Source organism: Stigmatopora argus, chromosome 9 (genome assembly GCF_051989625.1).
Source record: "Stigmatopora argus isolate UIUO_Sarg chromosome 9, RoL_Sarg_1.0, whole genome shotgun sequence".
In the NCBI taxonomy this organism is placed as follows: domain Eukaryota; kingdom Metazoa; phylum Chordata; class Actinopteri; order Syngnathiformes; family Syngnathidae; genus Stigmatopora; species Stigmatopora argus.
The window spans coordinates 13,753,470-13,772,273 of record NC_135395.1 but is presented as its reverse complement, the minus strand read 5'-3'; the positions used below and the strand labels follow the sequence as shown (position 1 = coordinate 13,772,273).

The following is an 18,804-nucleotide window of genomic DNA, read 5'->3' as shown; positions in this document are numbered from 1 at the left end:
GTACTAGATATAAAGAAAGGAAGCATTCACCATTAGATATAACTTTTATAGTCAGTTTTTTGGCTAAGGGACTGAAATGTTTTTAACTTTAAGATTAAATTTAAAGACTAAGAACTCTCTAGGTTTGTTACTTGTAGCTATTCATGTTAAATTTCTATTAACAGTTGCCCTAGTTTTACCAGTTGAAGTTTTATAATGGGCAGGCTGAATTTAGTTCTGTTGCAGTCGCGACACTCCGAAATGCTTAACCGTGTTCTTCACTTTCCTACAGGACAAGACAAGCGCTCTCAGCCTAAGCAATGTGGCGGGAGTCTTCTATATTCTTGTTGGAGGTTTGGGGCTTGCCATGATGGTGGCCCTCATAGAGTTCTGTTATAAGTCACGGCAAGAAACCAAACGACTGAAATTGGCAAAGAGTGCTCACAATTTTAAGCCGACTCCCCCAACCAACACACAGAACTTTGCCACATACAGAGAAGGCTACAATGTATACGGAACAGAAAGTGTTAAGATTTAGAGGTATGTCACCTCTTTCTTCCGTCCTCGATTTGCTTCAGTGTTGCATCATTTAGCTTCTTTTCGACTAAATTATTCAGTTGTACAGTATGTGGTTCTGTGTCGCTGCTGTTTGTGGAGTTGTTTTTAGATGTCATGTCGGAAAAATGCAAACACAAAAGCTCTCTTACTGTAGATTTAAAAAGCAGAGACATTGGATTTGACTTGTAACATACTACCTTTGGGATAGAATTCCAAGCAAACAACTAAAATGTTCAAATATAAATTTAGTGGCTAATTAAAATTATATTACAGGATAAGAATTGCATAGTTGCCAGTGGTTTTGAAAATGGTGCTACAAGGCAAAGGTCTCATTTTTTCTTCGAACATTGAACTTTCTTATTGTTAGACTACCACCTGAACCGTGAAATTATAAAGATTACAGAAGGTGATCCACATCTTTTTAACAGACATTCTAACACAACAACTCAGTTTTCCCATGAATAGCAAAATAACTTTCAAAACAAAGTCATGTCCAAGGTTTTCTTTCAAATAGCTCAACAAATGTCACATTTCCAAAATTTTACATTTCACAGGGAAATTCCTACATTAACAGGTATTTCACACCACTACATCCTTCTATAAAGTTTCTTAAACAATCATAGACATTTCACAAACTATTTCTCTTATCTTTAAATTTTTAGGAACAACATTGAATTCTATTCACCAAATTCCAAAACAGTCACTATAAAAATGACCCTACTCAATGTTTTCAAATGTACCTCAAACTATTGCAACTTCATCTGCCAAATTTTACATAGATGGCACAGTCTGGCCTCCTATGTAACCACTAGACATGAATCAATCATCCCATAGCACAAACTAGGGTAAACACTGTTAAATACACAGTGTCAATTGTCAGTTTAGCGTTTACTGGGGTTGTTTACATGTGCTTTGTCCATTCAAACATGAATGTACAACAAAGCCCTGCAAATATTGTTTTCACCCTACCACCCCCCCAACACATACACACACACGTACGTATATTGCGCAGAGTGAACCATCAAGAGAATACTTGAGCTTTTAGAGTGATTAGTGCTTTTCAATCTCAATATTCACGTAATGTTTTATTAGATGAAGAATTGAGATATGACAACTAAAGCATAATGAAGCTCATTGAGATAAGAATTAAATGTGTGCTGATTATATGAAAACAGCGCTTCACTTTTTGGGGAGTTAAATATAATTGCAAACAGTGCCAAGGGCCCCAATATTCTGCAAATATCTTGTTCACTTAAGATCTGTATCACACCAAGATAATAACGCACAAAACATTTGATTCATCTTGTTTGCACAAGTGAATAGTTTAGGAACCTATTCACTCCCGTCCATTTTTTATCACTGTGATTCATTTAAAAAAAACCTCATCACAATCACACAAAGTCATTCTCTTCCATGTTTGCTTTTGCTTTGTATGTTATACAGGTTTAAAAATGTTTCCATCATCCCATGCAAATGTGATTTAATATCTCTAAAAGGACAAGGATTACGAAAATGGAGCCAAATCCTTTTGGGTCGGACACTGGTGTAATAATCTGCAATGACGACACGACTGGACTGGTCTTGGGAAGAGAAGATTTCCCTCCTCTCAGTGCCTTATGGAAAGTCCAATCAATGCAACACATTCTCAATGATATTGCTTTTTGCTTGAAACTCACACAAACGAGAAGATTTGAGGATTGATGGGAATCAAATATACAGTATATACAGTACATATTGAATACATGTAATGTGAGAGAAATAAAGCCATCATTTTGCAACCCTAAGCACATTAGGAAGTGCCCAAAGATGAGGGTCTGATTGGTTTCTTGTAAAAGCAGATTATGCCGCATTCTCCTGCTGCCAGGTTTTCACTAGTTATATGTATTCAAATGTGTGCTTTCTATCTTGTCAGTGCACCGCCAGACACTGATTACTACACAATTAGCTTTTATACTAGCCCTGCCACTCCCTCTCTTGATTGATTCATTTTCATGAAATGCCATTCAAAGCAATTCACAATGTGTTGTATGTACTTTTTGTGCTGCCAACACACACCACTTCCAATACTGCCAAAAGTGCGTGTGTGCATTTGAACGAGTGTGTAAAATATATTCGTACGTTTGCGCATCTCCCTAAAGTCCACATTATCTAAGATGGAAGTAGAACCAAAACAATAAATGCTAATTCAATTGTAGATGAACTGCTTAATTTTACAAAATCATACCATTAATGGCTTTCAAACTGTACTGTGTGGACTAGCTTACCATTTTCTTCACATTTTAAAATACACTGTGCTTCTCATTTCGGTTTCATATCAAGAGAATTACATTGTTTTGTGACGTCGCATTGTACAATAATAAAACCAGTTAAAAATGAATAAAAGGTTATATTAGAGCGGGTCTGCAAGCTTAGCACATGTCCATATTGCTGTACTAATTACTTTCCAAAAAAAAAGGCTGTGATTCCATAGGGTTTGTAGAAAGATACCTAAATTACCTGAAGCTGTGGGAAAATAGTTTTATATGTTAACAAAAAACACGATAATGTGAAGAAAAATGTTGAAATGTGTACATTTAGATAAATACGGACTGTTTATAATAAAATGAAGATTTTCCTCTTTTTTTAAACAAAAAAAATGCATGTGATGCTTGATGAGCCGTACAACTCACAAAATGACTGTAGATTAGATCTCAAGAACTGGTTCTTTTTCTTTCTTTTATTTTTGTAAATGAGTCGCACCTGTTTTTCTTTTTTTTTGTTAGGCTCACCCTTTGGGAGATCACCAGGCGCTGTAGTGGGTACAAGAGATGCATGAATAATTTACTGAACCTCATTAGAGAGGCGCTATACAGAGAATTTTAATACATTTTGTAAATAAAATGTACAGAAATGTTTTGGTGTGTGTGTCCATGTGATTACGTTTCGTTGACATCAAAGTGGAGGAGTTTAACCTCCTAACACCCAAACTCTTGCAAATCATCAATTTTTATTTTCTCTTTGATACTTAAGCTAATTGGGACCTGATGAGTGTAAAAACAAAGAATTATCTTTTTACATGATGTAGTTTCTGAGAAAAATGATGTCCACATCATAAGTGGACGCCAAGCCCTTGTAGTCCAAAATTTAACATTGTAGTCTTTGATGACAAAAAATGTGATGTCCACACATGTGGATGTCAGGTCATAGGAGGTTAAGTTCCCACATGGGTTTGCAAACTTTAAAGGTAAACCCGCATACCACCTCTATCCATTTGGACTCTTCTTCTTGATTATATAATGAATTAACTAGATGCACTGGGTAATAGGGCTGGTACGACTCAGCCTTTTTATCCATGAATCAAGGACCAGTATTTAGTGTGAAGATTTGAGGTTATAAAATAATCCTGAATATATATTTGTAAACCTCAGTGAAACAAGTTCACTACGCCTTTTTCCTTTCAGTTTATTGCGCTCTGTGTTTTCTAATTGATTAATTCACTGCACAACACGGTACCAGTTTAAGCAACAAAAACTGGCAATTGGGAGTGGGAAAAGCCATCCTTATTTAGAGAGTCTTTTGTTGTTTTGTTTGTTTATTTTTTTCCCTCGGGGCAATAAGAGCCAAAAGTCGTCAGTTGCATAGTGAGAGGAAGCCAAGGGCAATGTTTTTTTTGTTTTTTAACTAGAGCTTTAAATGTCTTAAGACTTCAGCATGTTGGTACCTTTAGGAATTCAGGTTTGGAATATTTGAAGTAACTTCTAATGACTTCACAGATAGTAAACCTGTAGAAAAGGGACATATTGAGATCATCTATAAACCCCCTGACATGGAAGAGGATGGCAGAATGAGATCTAAAAACAAATATTAGCACAAAGCCGCCTTTGAGCACTCTACACAGACATTCCTCCGACACTGTGTAATACAGGTATGACTCAAATCCCATGCAGATTATAGGAAGATCATTTTCAGTGCACGATAAAGGGCAAGAGCGTGAGGAGACATCAATATGTTCCGTTCAGAGTCAGGGTAGCTCAAGAACTCGTTCATATTGTAACTGTTTATAAGCAGCAATCCCATTCGCAAATTCCCCCAAAATTTAGGGTATGAAATATTATTATTCCAGTATAATTTAAAGTCTAGCCACTGTCATATATGGTTTCATGGAAATGGATCATTAATGCAGAGTCTGAAGCACTGAGAGATTCCAGAAGTAATATGAGAAATAGAGCCTCTGATCAAAAGAGTTTTTCCCCCTCCAGGTCCTTACAAAGAAAATGCTGGTGTAAAATATTTTCCTTGTATTAATTCCTTCCATTCCTGATTTTGTGGTTTTCAGAAATTCGCATGAAGGACGGTCACTGATATTAAACCCGCATTGTTGGATACAAAACATAATAGTGCATTGCTCCATTAGAGAGTAGATCGCTTTTAAATTCGGACATGCAGATAGTTTCTTTTAACAACCATTCATATCAGCTAGCATTTTTAATAGACCTGATGTAAAAAAAAATCTGTTTATGGGTACAAATAATTTGGCTACAAACAAATAATCATGAATAGGGAATTTGATTTGAGGAATACTGTTGGCTGGGTGTGTGTTTGGATAGTGGAACTTCCAAGGCTTCAAGATTAATGAATGATTCATTCAAATATCATACTTCATCTATGATATAAAAAACACTCGCTGCTCCCGCGAATATGAAGGGGAGTGCTGAACAAGACGCTTCCATTTAAAAAAACAGATCTTTTCATGCAAATATCACCACAATGTGTTTACTCAGCTGTGTCGTCATGTCTGAAAAATACTCGGGCTGCATTAGGCTGACCGCAAACACCATATAGTCATATCCAATCATTTTCTTATGCATTCACCTGCTATAAAACACCTTCTGGTGACCACATCAAAGAATATGAATGTGCATATATATATTTATCCAGCAGTATGTTAACATGATCTCCTTACACTTAGATCAGTATTTCCCAACCTCTATCCAGTCAAGACATCCTTTTATAGTGTGGAAATAAGTGTTGTACTAAGATATCATATGATTAAAATAGTGTACTCATGAGTTTAACAATTGTAGTTACAATTGGCATAAACTCTTAATTTGTCATGATAAAAAAGATGATACATATGTATATTGTTTACACACACATAAATATATATACATCTATATATAGTACACGCACATGACATTTCTTGCTTGTCATGCTGAAATGTGATGGAAATCAATCTCACATACCTTCTTTGGCCAACCGCCAGAAGATTGATCACTGCTTCCTTATTTTAAAAATGCTTTGTTCCATTTTAATGAGCTGCACTGTGGTTCAGTTCATAAGACACTGGGGCTGTCTGCTTTAGTAATCTTCATTCTGAAAAGAAAAAAAAAGATCATTACTGAAAGAAAAAGGATAATAGAAACATTATTTTATATAAATGTATATGATACATGTCCAGGCAAAATACATTTATCCTAACTAAATCTCTAGGAGAATTATTGCAACACAGCCAAGAAACCAAACATTGTGCTGAGATAAGTGTATTGTGTCACTCCATACTTATGGTACGTATAAGATCTTCTATACAGTAATTGCAATGGATTGTCAAAAGCTGTTCTGGGTCTAGCTCAAGCGCTGATTAAATTCCTTTGTGATTTTATGTTATGTAAAGAACATGACATCTGCTTAAGTTCACATTTACCAGAACCGTGCTTATTTGGCAGCGGAACAAAGAAAAGCACACATCATAAAAAATAAAATAAAATCTGAAAAGGCAAAAATTATTTGACACTTTGAGTTAGTGAAAACCAGCTGGATAAAAATGACTTCGTTATTTTAGTACGGTAAAGTAATGTAGAGCAGTTGTTAGGACATAGTGAAGCAGTGTATTTGTAACGACTAGAACATACCATTAAAATCGAATAAAATAATCTTATTTTATTTTCAAATTAGGAAAAGATCACTTTCGGATCTTCAAGATTCCCAAAATCTGAAATAGACAATGGCAATTAATAGTGAGAAAAAATGACCTTTAAACTTCCCTTTTTTGTGGTCAGTGCTTGCAATTTGGCAACAGTGAGTGAGGGATTATTAACATCATAATCTTATTTGGTTGGGATTAGGTAAATGTCAGAATTTACACAACCATCAGACTAAACCCTGGTGTATATTTCTCTAGATCACAAAAGCTTATTACAATTTACAACAGATAGCATGACTTAATCACAGCAGGAAAAAGACTTTGGCCATCCCAAGCAGCGCTCCAATTGAATTAATCATATTCATTTAGCCCCAACGTGGCCCTTTAACCTTATCCCGCCAATTCATCTTCTTGACGATTGACTGAGGTAGAACATGAGCGGAGATGAAAGGGGGAGGGAAAAGGACGGCCCAACTCAGATAAGAAGAAAATGAGAAAAGAAGCCCCCTAGGAAATAAAAGAGGAAACAATTTACTAAGAAGTTGATTGAAACATCCCCTATTGCTTGGCTACGGTACAAAATGAAGATTATTTAGCACACCAGTTTTAATGGCCCACTGCTGCAACCCTATAGAAACATACATATGTGAACACCACAACAGAGAAGGCACAGTCTCTTAGTCGGCATTAGTAGAAAAACCTGGAGGCTTAATGTGTGCTCAGAGACCTCGGACTGTGATTTAGAGGACATCATTCAGCTTTAAAAGCACTTGCTCGCTTCAGATTTTGCCTACTCTATATTACTGCAAAACATTGGTGGGAAGTGGATTTAGTACCCAAGGCCTTTAGTGGGGATTTAACAGACTTAATCCACACCTTAATGCCACCGTTATCATGTCACCATTATAGGTACAGCAATTACTACACCAAAACACAAAACAAGAGCATAAAACTATTCCACCTAAAACCGTTCATAGTCTGCTATTGTACATACATGCTGTATGTTGTAACCTGATAATATTGCATTACAGATACAGAATACTTAACAGATATATTGTTATAAAATGTATTAAAGTATGTAGACTGTTTACAAATGCTTATTTCTAGTCAAAGCTGGCACTAACATATTTTGCTTTGACCACAGCATGAAAAAATGTGGACGCCATCAAGGGCCAGTCCTCCTTTTTCAACTTTTGCAGAAATGCATATCCACAGAATTAATATTTCCCCAAATTTTAATTTGTTCATTACAATACGTGATTTAAAAAAGAAATATTGTTATTTAATGGCTATCTTGCTTGATTCACAATTTAAAGGGTTTGAATTCAAGTCTTTTAAAATCCCTGAGTCAAGTAACCATGTTTTCTACATGCGAACACGGGTTTTCGCCAATAATCCATCTTCCTTCCACATAGAAACATAATTTAGCTTCATTAAAGACTCTAAATCTAGAGTCTCAAACTCAGTTTATCCAGGCACTGCTGGAGAGAACGTCTGGATAAGTGTGGGCACATTTCAAGTATTCCACAATAGATGTTTCAATTATTTAAAAGAAGTATAAGCAATCCACTCATCTCAACCTTTATAAATAAAGGTTGAGAACATAAATGGTTCTTCAGAACATGAAGATTGTTGACCCACTCACATCTCTCCATTTTATTCTATTTTACATATTCATCAGTGTATCTAGTTGAGTGATGTGTTACATTGCAATTCTTGGTTACTGCTATTTTCCCTGCACCTATATATTACCACAACAAGGTGGTGAGAATGCCTCTATATTGAACTACAAAATATTCTGTTTCCCTATTTTTTTCTGATTGGCTATGCTGATTGCCAACCTTTGTCTTCGGGGCAGGAATGACTGGGCTACTAAATTTGAATGACTTTCCTATCACATGCGACATGCATTTAATATGATGTCATATCATGAATATTCAGTATTAAGAATGTTGACATAATCTACTAAGAAAAAAAAATAAAGATTCTGAGTAAAACAGATTGCTTTGTAATGTGAGTCAGCTCAGTAATCAGTCTCACTAATTACAGTGCAGGAAGTTATATAGAACAGAACCTTCTCAAACTAGAGCAATATGTCCACAGAGCGCAAAGCTCCCAAAAAAAGACAAAAATCTCATGAACTTTCCACATTGTGCAACTTTTGCAATGAATCACGAAAAACTTAATGGGAGATTCATCTGTGCTGGTACAGTGCCCACAAAAACTCAACACTGACATTATTTTGGATTGGGTGATTTTATGAACATAGTATGAAATACAGTAGCTATATAAATATTCAAGATATTGTCACGGTACAGTGGTGATTCACTGCTGAACAAAATGACTTTTTGTATTTTTGACTTATTAGTGACGCAACATAGAGCACTTAAGTTATATTTTGACGTTTTCAATGTATTTCAATCGGAAAAAAATCATTTGTTTTTGAGGTCCTAGGGTGGTTACAAATCAAACAAAGGTAAAAAAACAAAAAGGATTTTCTCAATACACAAGTGCCCATAGTTAATTATTTAAGTGCCCATTCTAAATATTGGAACTGGCCCCGTCTTGCTCTATTGACCCCCATTTTGAAAAAAAATAACTAAGCACAATTGAGGGAAAAAGTCATCGCTGTCATCACTCTATATTCTCTTTTCATGGCTAGCTGTTTTAAAGAAAAAAACTTTTAATAGTTTCAAATATATATACTATATATTGATGCCAGACTGGCTATTTTGACAGCCGTCATAAGCTGAAAACAACATTTATTAAAATAAGTCACAGCAGTCAAACTTGTGCTCATTTTGCAGAGCCTTACTGGGTCATCTACAGACAGAGAAATAAAGAGATCCACTTGGGGTATTACATTTTTGTGCAGCAGCGGGGGATACACTAGACAAATTTAAAACATGTGCAAGTTGGGAGCATCTAAAAATATATCATGGGTTCAGAAAGGCCATTTTAACGCCATCTCAGCTGATCGAAAGTCAATCCACACCAGCTGAGTACCCAGTGACTTGCTCTTTTCATCTCTGTCTATTTACATTGATTGTCATTTAGGATGCCTTGTCATGCAAGCAGGTCCAGTCTTGTACTGCTGCTCTGTTTTACATCCAAATTACAATTGCTGCACTTGTGGGAGATCAATTTTCCTTTTCCATTTGAAGTAGAGGAAGACAATTATGAAAGGAGAGTGTAACTTTCATTTGAAAACAAAAGCCTCTCCAGTCTGATCTAATGATAAAACCTTATTTCCTGGGTCATGGACACATTCGGGACAAAGCAATATGAAAGAGCGTTCAGATACTGCAGATCAGTTGCACTTGTCTGAAAATTACGAAAAGACTAACCTTTTCGAGTGGAGGTGCAATAAATGAATAACAGAAGAGAAATAACAGTTATAAAAGCAAATCGGCATTCTTGTTTTTCATTCCATACCACGATGACTTTAAAGGAGTGGATCATCAGGCAGCCTATTAAATAATTAGGTGAATTGCACGCTGATGACAGCATGAAGAGAGGGAGTGGTGTGATTTATAGTAGTTGTGCTAGAATGAAAGCAACCCCAATGCTATAAAAAGTGCTATTACTGGTGAGACAAAGGTGAAGTCGATGTAAAGATGGGACCTCTATGTCAAATCAGGCCGTGATAGCGGAATGATGATTTTAACTAGGGCTGAACGCTGTCGGTTACTGCCACAGAAGAGAGTAGGAAAGATTGTATCGCTATGATGGTTTTCACTCATAATCAGCATCAGAACACTCAGACAAGCAATACAAAAATAGTTTGAGTGGAACTGTGGCTTGCAAACTTGTTAAACTTGCCATCTTCCCCCCAAAACTCATAGGGTCCTTTTTGGCTGCCATAATGTCATTTTCTTCTGCAAAATCTGTAAAGCCATGGCTTTCTTGGGCAGCAATGACAAATATCTCAAATTGCAAGGCCAAGGGTGTCCTATTTTGGTCATGCTAGTAAACTTCATTGCAGATTGATCGAAAGCTTCTTCTAGAATAAAAAGACTAAGATGATGAAGAGGAAAGAGTCTGCAGCAGTATACAAAAAATGCAGTCAGGTAATTAATCTGACTGTATGCAATTAGCATTCAAATATGCTAGGTTATCCCGTATGGGACTCATCTAGCAGATTCCAAGGTGAAGTGCATCAAACCAAGCCCATCTGTAGACTACCCTCCCCGGGATTTAGTCTCCCATGGTTGAGAGGGGCAAAACACATTCTGCAGTTCCACAGCTGCCACATCCTCAGCCCCGCCATCCAGGTGCTTGTTAAATAAGCCTCAGCCTGGGGAGTCAAAAGGATATGGAAGCCGTCTGGTGCCACAGAGGGAGAGGAGAGAGAGCAGGGAGAGAATAAAGTTGGTGAGCAAAGTGAGAGTGGGAGAGGATAATTGGGCATCTGGTAAACTACATGTCTATGGTGAGAGTGTTGCTTTGCAAACAAACATCAAAGGCAGGTTTAATTGAGTTGATCCCTTTTGTGTTGCAATAGCTGCTTCTTAACGGTAATGGAAAACTCCTGGAATTCAAGAGATGTAATGTTAAGGAAAATCCCATGGTCTCACGCATCATGTCTCTCTTTCGGTTGGCATGAATGTAATGGGACAATGCAATAAGAGTTTGTTCTATTTAATAAAGGGACAGAACATATCAATGAACCTATATACATATTAATGTTAAAGAACATCTAAATCCCCCTGAGGGTTCCAGATCATTAGCCTCCATACAATTACTAAGTCGATTCTGTTTGTGGTGTGCTGGTTGTACCATACAATGTTTAGAGCTATAGTTGGGACAGCACAAGCTAGTTATCTAGGTAACCTGTAGGTAGAAGCTTGTACTACCTTCTTACCTACCGACATTGCAGCCAATTCCAGGGGCTAGCCTTATGCAGATATCCGCAACAATTTGACTTTCAGCTCTAATACGATTGAAAAGAATCATATAGTGTACAGAAAAAGCCAATAGGAGATTGAACACGGTCAAACCAGTAAAGCTACTACTGCAGCTGCGTCATCTATCAGGCCTACGAAAACCTCTCGGGCACAAATGTCCCAATGGAAACACAGACTGTCTGGGGAGGCTTGACAGTGTTTACTCAAGGGTCAACACCCACAAGAGACAAACTCACAGAAAGGTCAAGTGCACACACTTGTCCGGCAATTCTCCTATAACCATGTTCTTAAGTCAAAAATGTATTGTTGGATAGTCAGGCAATTATACCAGCCCGATTACAAATAATGTCAGTAAGGCTTAAGCCCCATGGTCACATGCCATGAAATGATTACTGAATCAATTCAGACAGAAACATGACAGCTCTCGGGATGTTTTGCACTGGCATTATACAACAACTTGGTAAATATTGAGACAAACAGTGCTTTTACAGTGTCAGATTAAAAACGCGACAGTAATGCCATAAGAGCTACAAAGACAGAAAAATAAAGCAAAGTCTGATAAAAGAGCTAATTTTTGAATTTGAAAGACTTCTAAAAATCATGTGATGCCATAATTCTCATGCATAAGTCATGCAATCATCATCAATGCATATTCAGGAAGGTGGCATCAATCTGCTTCCCAATGGGGGGTAAAGAGACTGTGACAAAAACCTGATGATTGCATCTTTTTGGGACCATTTACAGCAATAACGAAACAAAATGAACTAAATTAATTCATGTTATCGCCCTCCTACAGTGGTGAGGAAGCGTAAATTTCCATTTGATCCTAAATTGGACTCCAGTATGGGAAAATTTCTGATGCAATTTGAAGGAATTCAAAGGTAATGGATGAAGCATGTTTCCAATAATTGGCTTCCCACCATTAAATATGACTAAGCCTGTTTAATACACCATCTCCATTGGAAAGTGTTACATAAGAGAGATGAAGGAGAGAGCAAACACTAGAAAACGAATGATCTTTCAAGCTCAAGTAAAAATTGTACGCTCCCGGTAAAATGAGGGGGCAGTGAATACCGGAAATAATTAGGCTGTTTATAAGGTTGTGAGTTACAAATTAAACAATGTGATCCTTCTATCATGAAAAGAAAGTGTCTGTTCTCCACTTTAATTTTGAATGGTTGTTTATCAAACTGATCTTAGTCAGAATGTGGAAGCTTTGGTCACTCTAATGGTGTGTATAATAAGTAAGTTTACCAAATACATTTGACTTGACTAGAGGAGGTTCACTTTTTCGAGGCTGAGAAGAGCATTAACCTGGCATCTTATTCTCAACATATGCCTCAAAGTCATGCCGGGGTTATTTTAATTCCCAGATTTTTTTTTTTTTGCACATTCAACATTTTGTGATAATAGAAACTGGGTCAGCCTATCTAACATTCCATTCAAATCATTTTCACAGTAAGAGTGAACTTTTGACTATCTCCATCATAGTCTAGAAAGCTGGAAATAATAAAGTTTTATCTCAGTAAGTTAGTAACTTTTTTTTTCTTAAACAAGAAGGAAAAGGAACGTAGGATCGTAATAAACATTAATTCTGCCCCATGTCTCACCATTAAGTCTTGTAAAATAAACTTAAATCTACAAATTACAGCAAAACTGTGTTATGTTTATCAATAAATAAAACATTTCCATAGCTCATTCGAAATGAAATCAGGGAGGCCCTAAAGTAATTTACTTATAATGACCTAGCATATGAATAATGTACAAAGGACATGAAATGGTGAAGAAAGAACTTAAACAGTTTTATTGCAGCTTCTGCAAACTATCCCAAGAGATGTGGCATTTCAGAAGCGCCATATGGAACACGCAGCTCGTAGAGTAGTAAAAGCCCTAATAAACTGCTGACAGCAGTAAATATTACATGGAATTTAGCTGGTGATGAAAGACACCGATGACACAGTGACTTTTGCGAAGAACTTGGGAAACTATTTTGCCATTGAAACATATGTCAAGACATCCTTGGCTTTAATAAGATTTTGGTTCAAATGAACAGAATGGTTAGAATTAAGAAAAATCTGAGACTAATGGCAGCTGTTTGGATGTAGTGTAGTGTGGTTGCACTGAGCTGACTTCCATAATGTTTAATAGGATTTAGCATTAACTGAAATTTTCCAACTCATTATTGGAGAGTGGTGAAATTACATAAATTGTCAGTGTGACAAAGACTTTCCTGTCAAACCTACGCCACATCTGCAAAACGTTTTCTGAATACTGGCGGCTACATGATTGGTCTGACATACAGGGATGTTTAAATATGGCAAAAGTTGTCTAGGTGCTATAATGGAATTCTTAAAAAGCTGTTTAAAAATGTTAATGGGAAGAAAGAAAAGCTGCGGGAATATTTCCTGGCTTAGTATCCATAGATCGATAGCGCCTACCTGAGGGAAGGAGCTGAAAATGTTGGGGACCAGTATGCAGATGTTCCAAGAGAAGATAACCTACCCTTGTCTTAGTTCTTACAGTGTGCACGTCCACAAGGGTGGGTACTGTTGATTTTCTCAGATATCTTATTCCACATACTCTGTGTGTCTTTGGGGAAGGACCCGAGCTAAAAATTCAAATCTTTCTCAAACTTACTCTTCATGACACCTGACTCTTCCCCAAGGTGCTCCTTAGACTATCAATGACACCAGTGTTTTTTAATATCAACACAACGCTAAGGGTTACACTGCATGGATCGAATGTGGGTAAGCCTAAAAATGAGATGGCTCTCCTGCAGTCTTTTTCATCACATCCAGCAAGTTGAGGATCACTTCAATTTTCTCCCCAAATTTATTCAACTGCAGGCTGTTCTCTAGATATGTGCTTTGGTTGAGTGAATCCCTTCCTGCTATGAGTTTTAATAAGAGCAAGTTAATCAAGAGCACAGACCAACAGAGAATCCCCTTGAGAGAAGCAAAGCACTGCGACTGGCTGTGGTGTTGACAGCCAGAGAGCATTAAGCACACTGCGGCCCACTGCAAGGACTCACTGAACCATGACAGTGTCATTTCTTTTAATAGGGCTTCTTTCTCTCTACAAGTGCATTTCCTCATTCCATTCTCTTCTTTAGCGATTATTTCTTTCTCCTTTATTGTAGCGCAACAAATAACCTCATATCAAGAGGTCAATTCCTTTAGTCCTTAAATTCCAAAACTCATCCGGCTATTTTAAATTCTATATAGAGGTATACAACGCTGGAATCTCAACAGACTCCATGGGTTTAATAGGCTTCCTTAACCTTCAAAACACAATGAGCAGACAGTAATGAAGGCTCATGGTTTAAGGCCAAGTAATAAATCTGAAGATGCTACTTCATCCAGTAGTACACAGGTGTATACCTTGAGACACTCTCAGGAATGCATCTGCCTAAAAGATTTAGCATAACATCAGGAGCATGTCGACAGGACAGTCAGGTCCCTAATAAAGCATTGGGCTATTGTACTTGAGAACAAAAAGCCTTACGAAATCAAATTCCATCAAAACGTGCCTATAATATGGTGACCTGGCGCTAAATATTTCAATGTTGCAGTTGACAAACTTTGCAGTTAGCAGGTTCTTAACACAAAATCTTTCATTTAAAAACTTGTTCCCGAAAAACCTACTTTATATACTCCCATCATGTTGTTCTGGCAAAAGGCATTCAAAAAGACAACATATCTGACACTCTGATAAGACACAGCATAGGACTAAAGGGAATTTATCAGCACCACAGGGGCGACTTTTTCCCAGAAAGCTGAATTAGCTCGTGTGAGTATGCTGGAGAGTGTGCGCATGTTTGTGTTGTGCATCTTTGATGACTATTTTTAATGAACTGGCACACTTGTCGGATATTGCTGCGTCAGGGTATAGTCTGGAGCCTTTTAAGGGCTTCTGAATAAGTTATGATATTTGGAGAGATAATGAGATCCAGGGAAAGTGACAGAGGACGGGAAAGAAGCTGAAATTGTAAGCAGGAAAGTCTCAGCACAAAGTGACAGATGAAAGTTTGACCCAGTTATCAAGGTCAAACCAACAAAATAAGTTATATTTTTTATTATTAAATGTAGAGTACAATTTAATTGAATCATTGTTTAACTTATGTGTCAAAGTTAAAACTGTACACAATACTAAAGTGACTTACACAGGCTCCGACGAGACCTCAGTGATGAATGATGCGCTGACAAACTCCAAAATAGTATAATTTTTACTGTTTTTACCTTGCTCTCTCAAGGTCTCAACTTATTTGATGACGAGTGAGTGTCATAATTAGAGATTCATGCAGTATTTTTTTAGTTAGATAGTAAAAGGGAATAAGATGGAGATCTACTGGGTGAATAAATGTGAATAGTTGAGCTGAGCCAACACATTCTCTAATAATTATTACTGACTATAAACAACTAGAAGACGTTTAGATATTTTATTTTTAGAGAAAGTGAGGTACCTGCTTATTCTCACAAAGGTCGTGGGGGCTGATGGAGCCTATCCCAGCTATATACGGGCACCAGGCAGGGGACACCCTGAATCTGTGCCCAGCCAATCAAAGGGCGCTAAACATTAGATTTGTCAAATATATATCCTCTTAAACAAGTTGTTTTTTGAAGCCATGCCGGTAAAAGCCTGACAGTGCCACATTTTACTTGGGACCAAAGAGGCGGAATGACACGGTGCCATCTGCATTGTTATTTTAAGACGGAATAACATGTGCTTGCCTGGTGTTGAGCCTTTGAACTGTGCAATCACTTCAGTATGAAATGTGTTGGTGCTGTGGGGGGAATTGAATAAGAGCATATCTGATGAGTTTTTCTTTTCCACTCTCACTTTTGGCTGTGCCCAGTCGCAAAGATTTACATTTTAATAGAGTTTAAATGCTGCGCCAACTCGCACTCGATATGACCCTTTTTCGTTACAGGCCTAAAGCAGAATGGCTTCATGTCTCACGATCAGTAACCAACCATGACAATTTACCATCAATAACACTCAAACACTTTTTTTTCTTCCAACCACATTTAAAATCTTGAAATTATGAAAGGTTTTCTTTTTAGTGTCATTGTTTGATACTCTGCCTGGCAAGTGTACACACGTGTGGATTTTGTTTGGCAGGATTATTCTTTTCATGAACAATTCACAGAATAATCCAGCCATTCATGAGAAGAAATTTGAAAAAACTTGCATTGCTTTACATATTATTCACAGCTAGGAAACGGATATATTTTTTTGTGAAAACAAAATCAGATTCTGCTGCTAGTCTGGTTGTAGTTTGCATTACGCAGCCCAGGTGTTTGACGGTGGGCAAAGTTCCTTGCATCGCATCTGCGTCACATCTCATCAGCAAAGTACTTAAACGCAGGCGAACCAAAAGGAGGGAGCTGAGATATTGCCTTGCTAATTGCCATTTGAAATCGCGTGATCTTTGCTGCTTGTTATTCTTTGTTGGATGCATGTTTATCCTGATTTTGAATTACCTATCGCTCTTCTTGTTTTGTATCCTCTGCCTTGTATAGGTATTGATTGGCTTCCTTTGTTTTGAATTGATACCCTTCTCTTACAGCTCTTCCCATCACTTCAGTTACTTTCTGTTTTTTTAGATCCCCGTCGACTTTTTATCATACAGCCTTTTTCTTACTTCTTATTCACGCCCGCGGGTGTTTTTGAGGTCAATAAATATCATGAGATGCCTGCTTGGTTTGAATCTTATGGTCCAGAGTCCAACATTACTTCTGCAGAGCGTAACAAAAAGGAAGTTACACCTTCAAAGATATCCCAGCTCTAATTTGTGAAATAGTAGTGCCGATCATAAGCAACCTGTGTGGATAATTTTACAATGACGTAATAAAGATGCCATTTATTTTAAAACTCGACTAAACATAAGGTGAAAATCTCAACGAAATTTGATCAGGAAAAAAATTACTGACGTTTAGTTGCCTTTTTATAGAATATGTCCAAGGAGCTTTGTGTATATAGTTTCTGACACAAAATGGTCGGCATAGTGAGAGAAACAGTCTTAAGTTTTAAAATTAATTACCTTGTTGCCCGTATGGGCAATTAAATATGTTGCTCGTTTGCTGCAAACAACATATCTGACGTTATTTCCTTTCTCTGTTGAACACAGCCACAATTATTGGCCCTTTCATACTACCATACAGATTTTTTGTGCCAGCTGCGTAAGTGTGATTGTTAGATTTAACGCACTGCAGCCATTTCTCAGTCTTAAAGTTCAAGTCATTCATCTTGTACAATACAGGTGAAAAGACACATAATATTGTGCACACTGAGCCAGAACCAAACAAACAGATTATTTTTTCTTTGTCCATGTGAGAGAAAGACTTCTCAAGAATGCAGAAGTTAAATCAGAAAGAGAACTTGTAGTTGGAAAATATCCCATGTGAAAATGAGCTAAATGAACCCAAACAAAGATGATGGTAACAAAGGAACTAAAAAAAACATTACCTCTGGGTTCACTTTAGGTGCTCCTCTTGAGTTGGCTGTAACTTAGCAGCTCTTATATGTGGAGTGACTGTTTATTGGAGCTGGCAGAGAGAATTTGACAGCCCAATCCCAGAAAAGCATCATGGCAAGCACCCTAGAAACAAAGAGAGCATAACAATCATACTGGTATACCCAGGCTCATATAAACATGCATCACATTCATATTTCAGGGTTAACAGAGAGAAAAGACTTTCATTCTATTTACTTGATTTTATAACATCAAAATGTTTAATGCTGCATTCAAATACATTTAATAGGTTTTGGGGGGTTTAGTGGGTAGTATTAGGCTTGGGGGCATCGACGGACTTGGTACACGGTCGATTCGGTCGCCGGTCTTTTGGTCGCCGATCTTTTGGTCGCCGGTCTTTTGGTCGCCCGGAAGGTTATTGATAATTACCATTGAAATCGTTGCTCAAATTCCTTAAATACAAACTGCGAATGACTATTTAGTCATACTTAATGCCAAAGTAATTATTAGGCTAAAGAAAAGCTTAAAATTTCCAGGACTTTTATTGTTTTTTGTTGGAGAACTTGTTAAGACCCTGACTGACGTAGCTTCTTAAAGGGACAACGCATGTACATACAAACTCTTATACACTCACACGTGGGCTCAGTGAAACTGCTCATGGCCATTGTTGGCTTTTATTGATGCGTAGGCCGTGTTGTTTTACCTTGTTTTGTCGCCGGTCTTTTGGTCGTCGGTCTTTTGGTCGCCGGTCTTTTGGTCGCCCGTTGTTGCGGTCGAGGCGACCAAAAGACCGCGACCAAAAGACCGGCGACCAATCGACCGCACACGGATGGACTTAAAGCACCCAAAGGGGAGTGCCCCTGGGTATACAATACATACACAAACAATAATAAAGAAACAGGATTGCATTTATGGAAAAAAAATATCAGCCCCCTCTACAATCACAGGTGGAATGTGTCATGGATCATTTCACTTACATCGGTTCT

The 18,804-nt window shown here is 37.4% G+C and overlaps 1 protein-coding gene and 1 long non-coding RNA gene across 8 annotated transcripts in view; one reads left to right on the top strand and one right to left on the bottom strand.

Moving 5' to 3' along the window:
- The window catches only part of gria3b (glutamate receptor, ionotropic, AMPA 3b), a 71,329-nt gene extending 67,898 nt beyond the window's left edge, over positions 1–3,431 (top strand). For 3 of the 6 annotated variants that reach the window (XM_077610478.1, XM_077610477.1, XM_077610479.1), the window contains 2 exons: positions 272–519; positions 1,981–3,431. In XM_077610478.1, coding sequence (XP_077466604.1) covers positions 272–517 — 246 coding nt within the window. In that variant the 3' untranslated portion in view covers positions 518–519; positions 1,981–3,431. Of the gene's footprint in view, positions 1–271; positions 520–1,980 lie in introns of those variants that run through there. The other 3 variants (XM_077610474.1, XR_013303421.1, XM_077610476.1) reach the window with 3 other exon arrangements.
- Positions 1–18,804, bottom strand: part of LOC144082969 (uncharacterized) — a 100,319-nt gene that overhangs the window by 59,598 nt on the left and 21,917 nt on the right. For both annotated transcript variants that reach the window (XR_013303422.1, XR_013303423.1), the window contains exons 4-5: positions 17,812–17,944; positions 5,760–5,889 (exon numbers count right to left, since the gene is read on the bottom strand). This is a non-coding gene — a long non-coding RNA (uncharacterized LOC144082969). The remainder of the gene's footprint in view (positions 1–5,759; positions 5,890–17,811; positions 17,945–18,804) is intronic.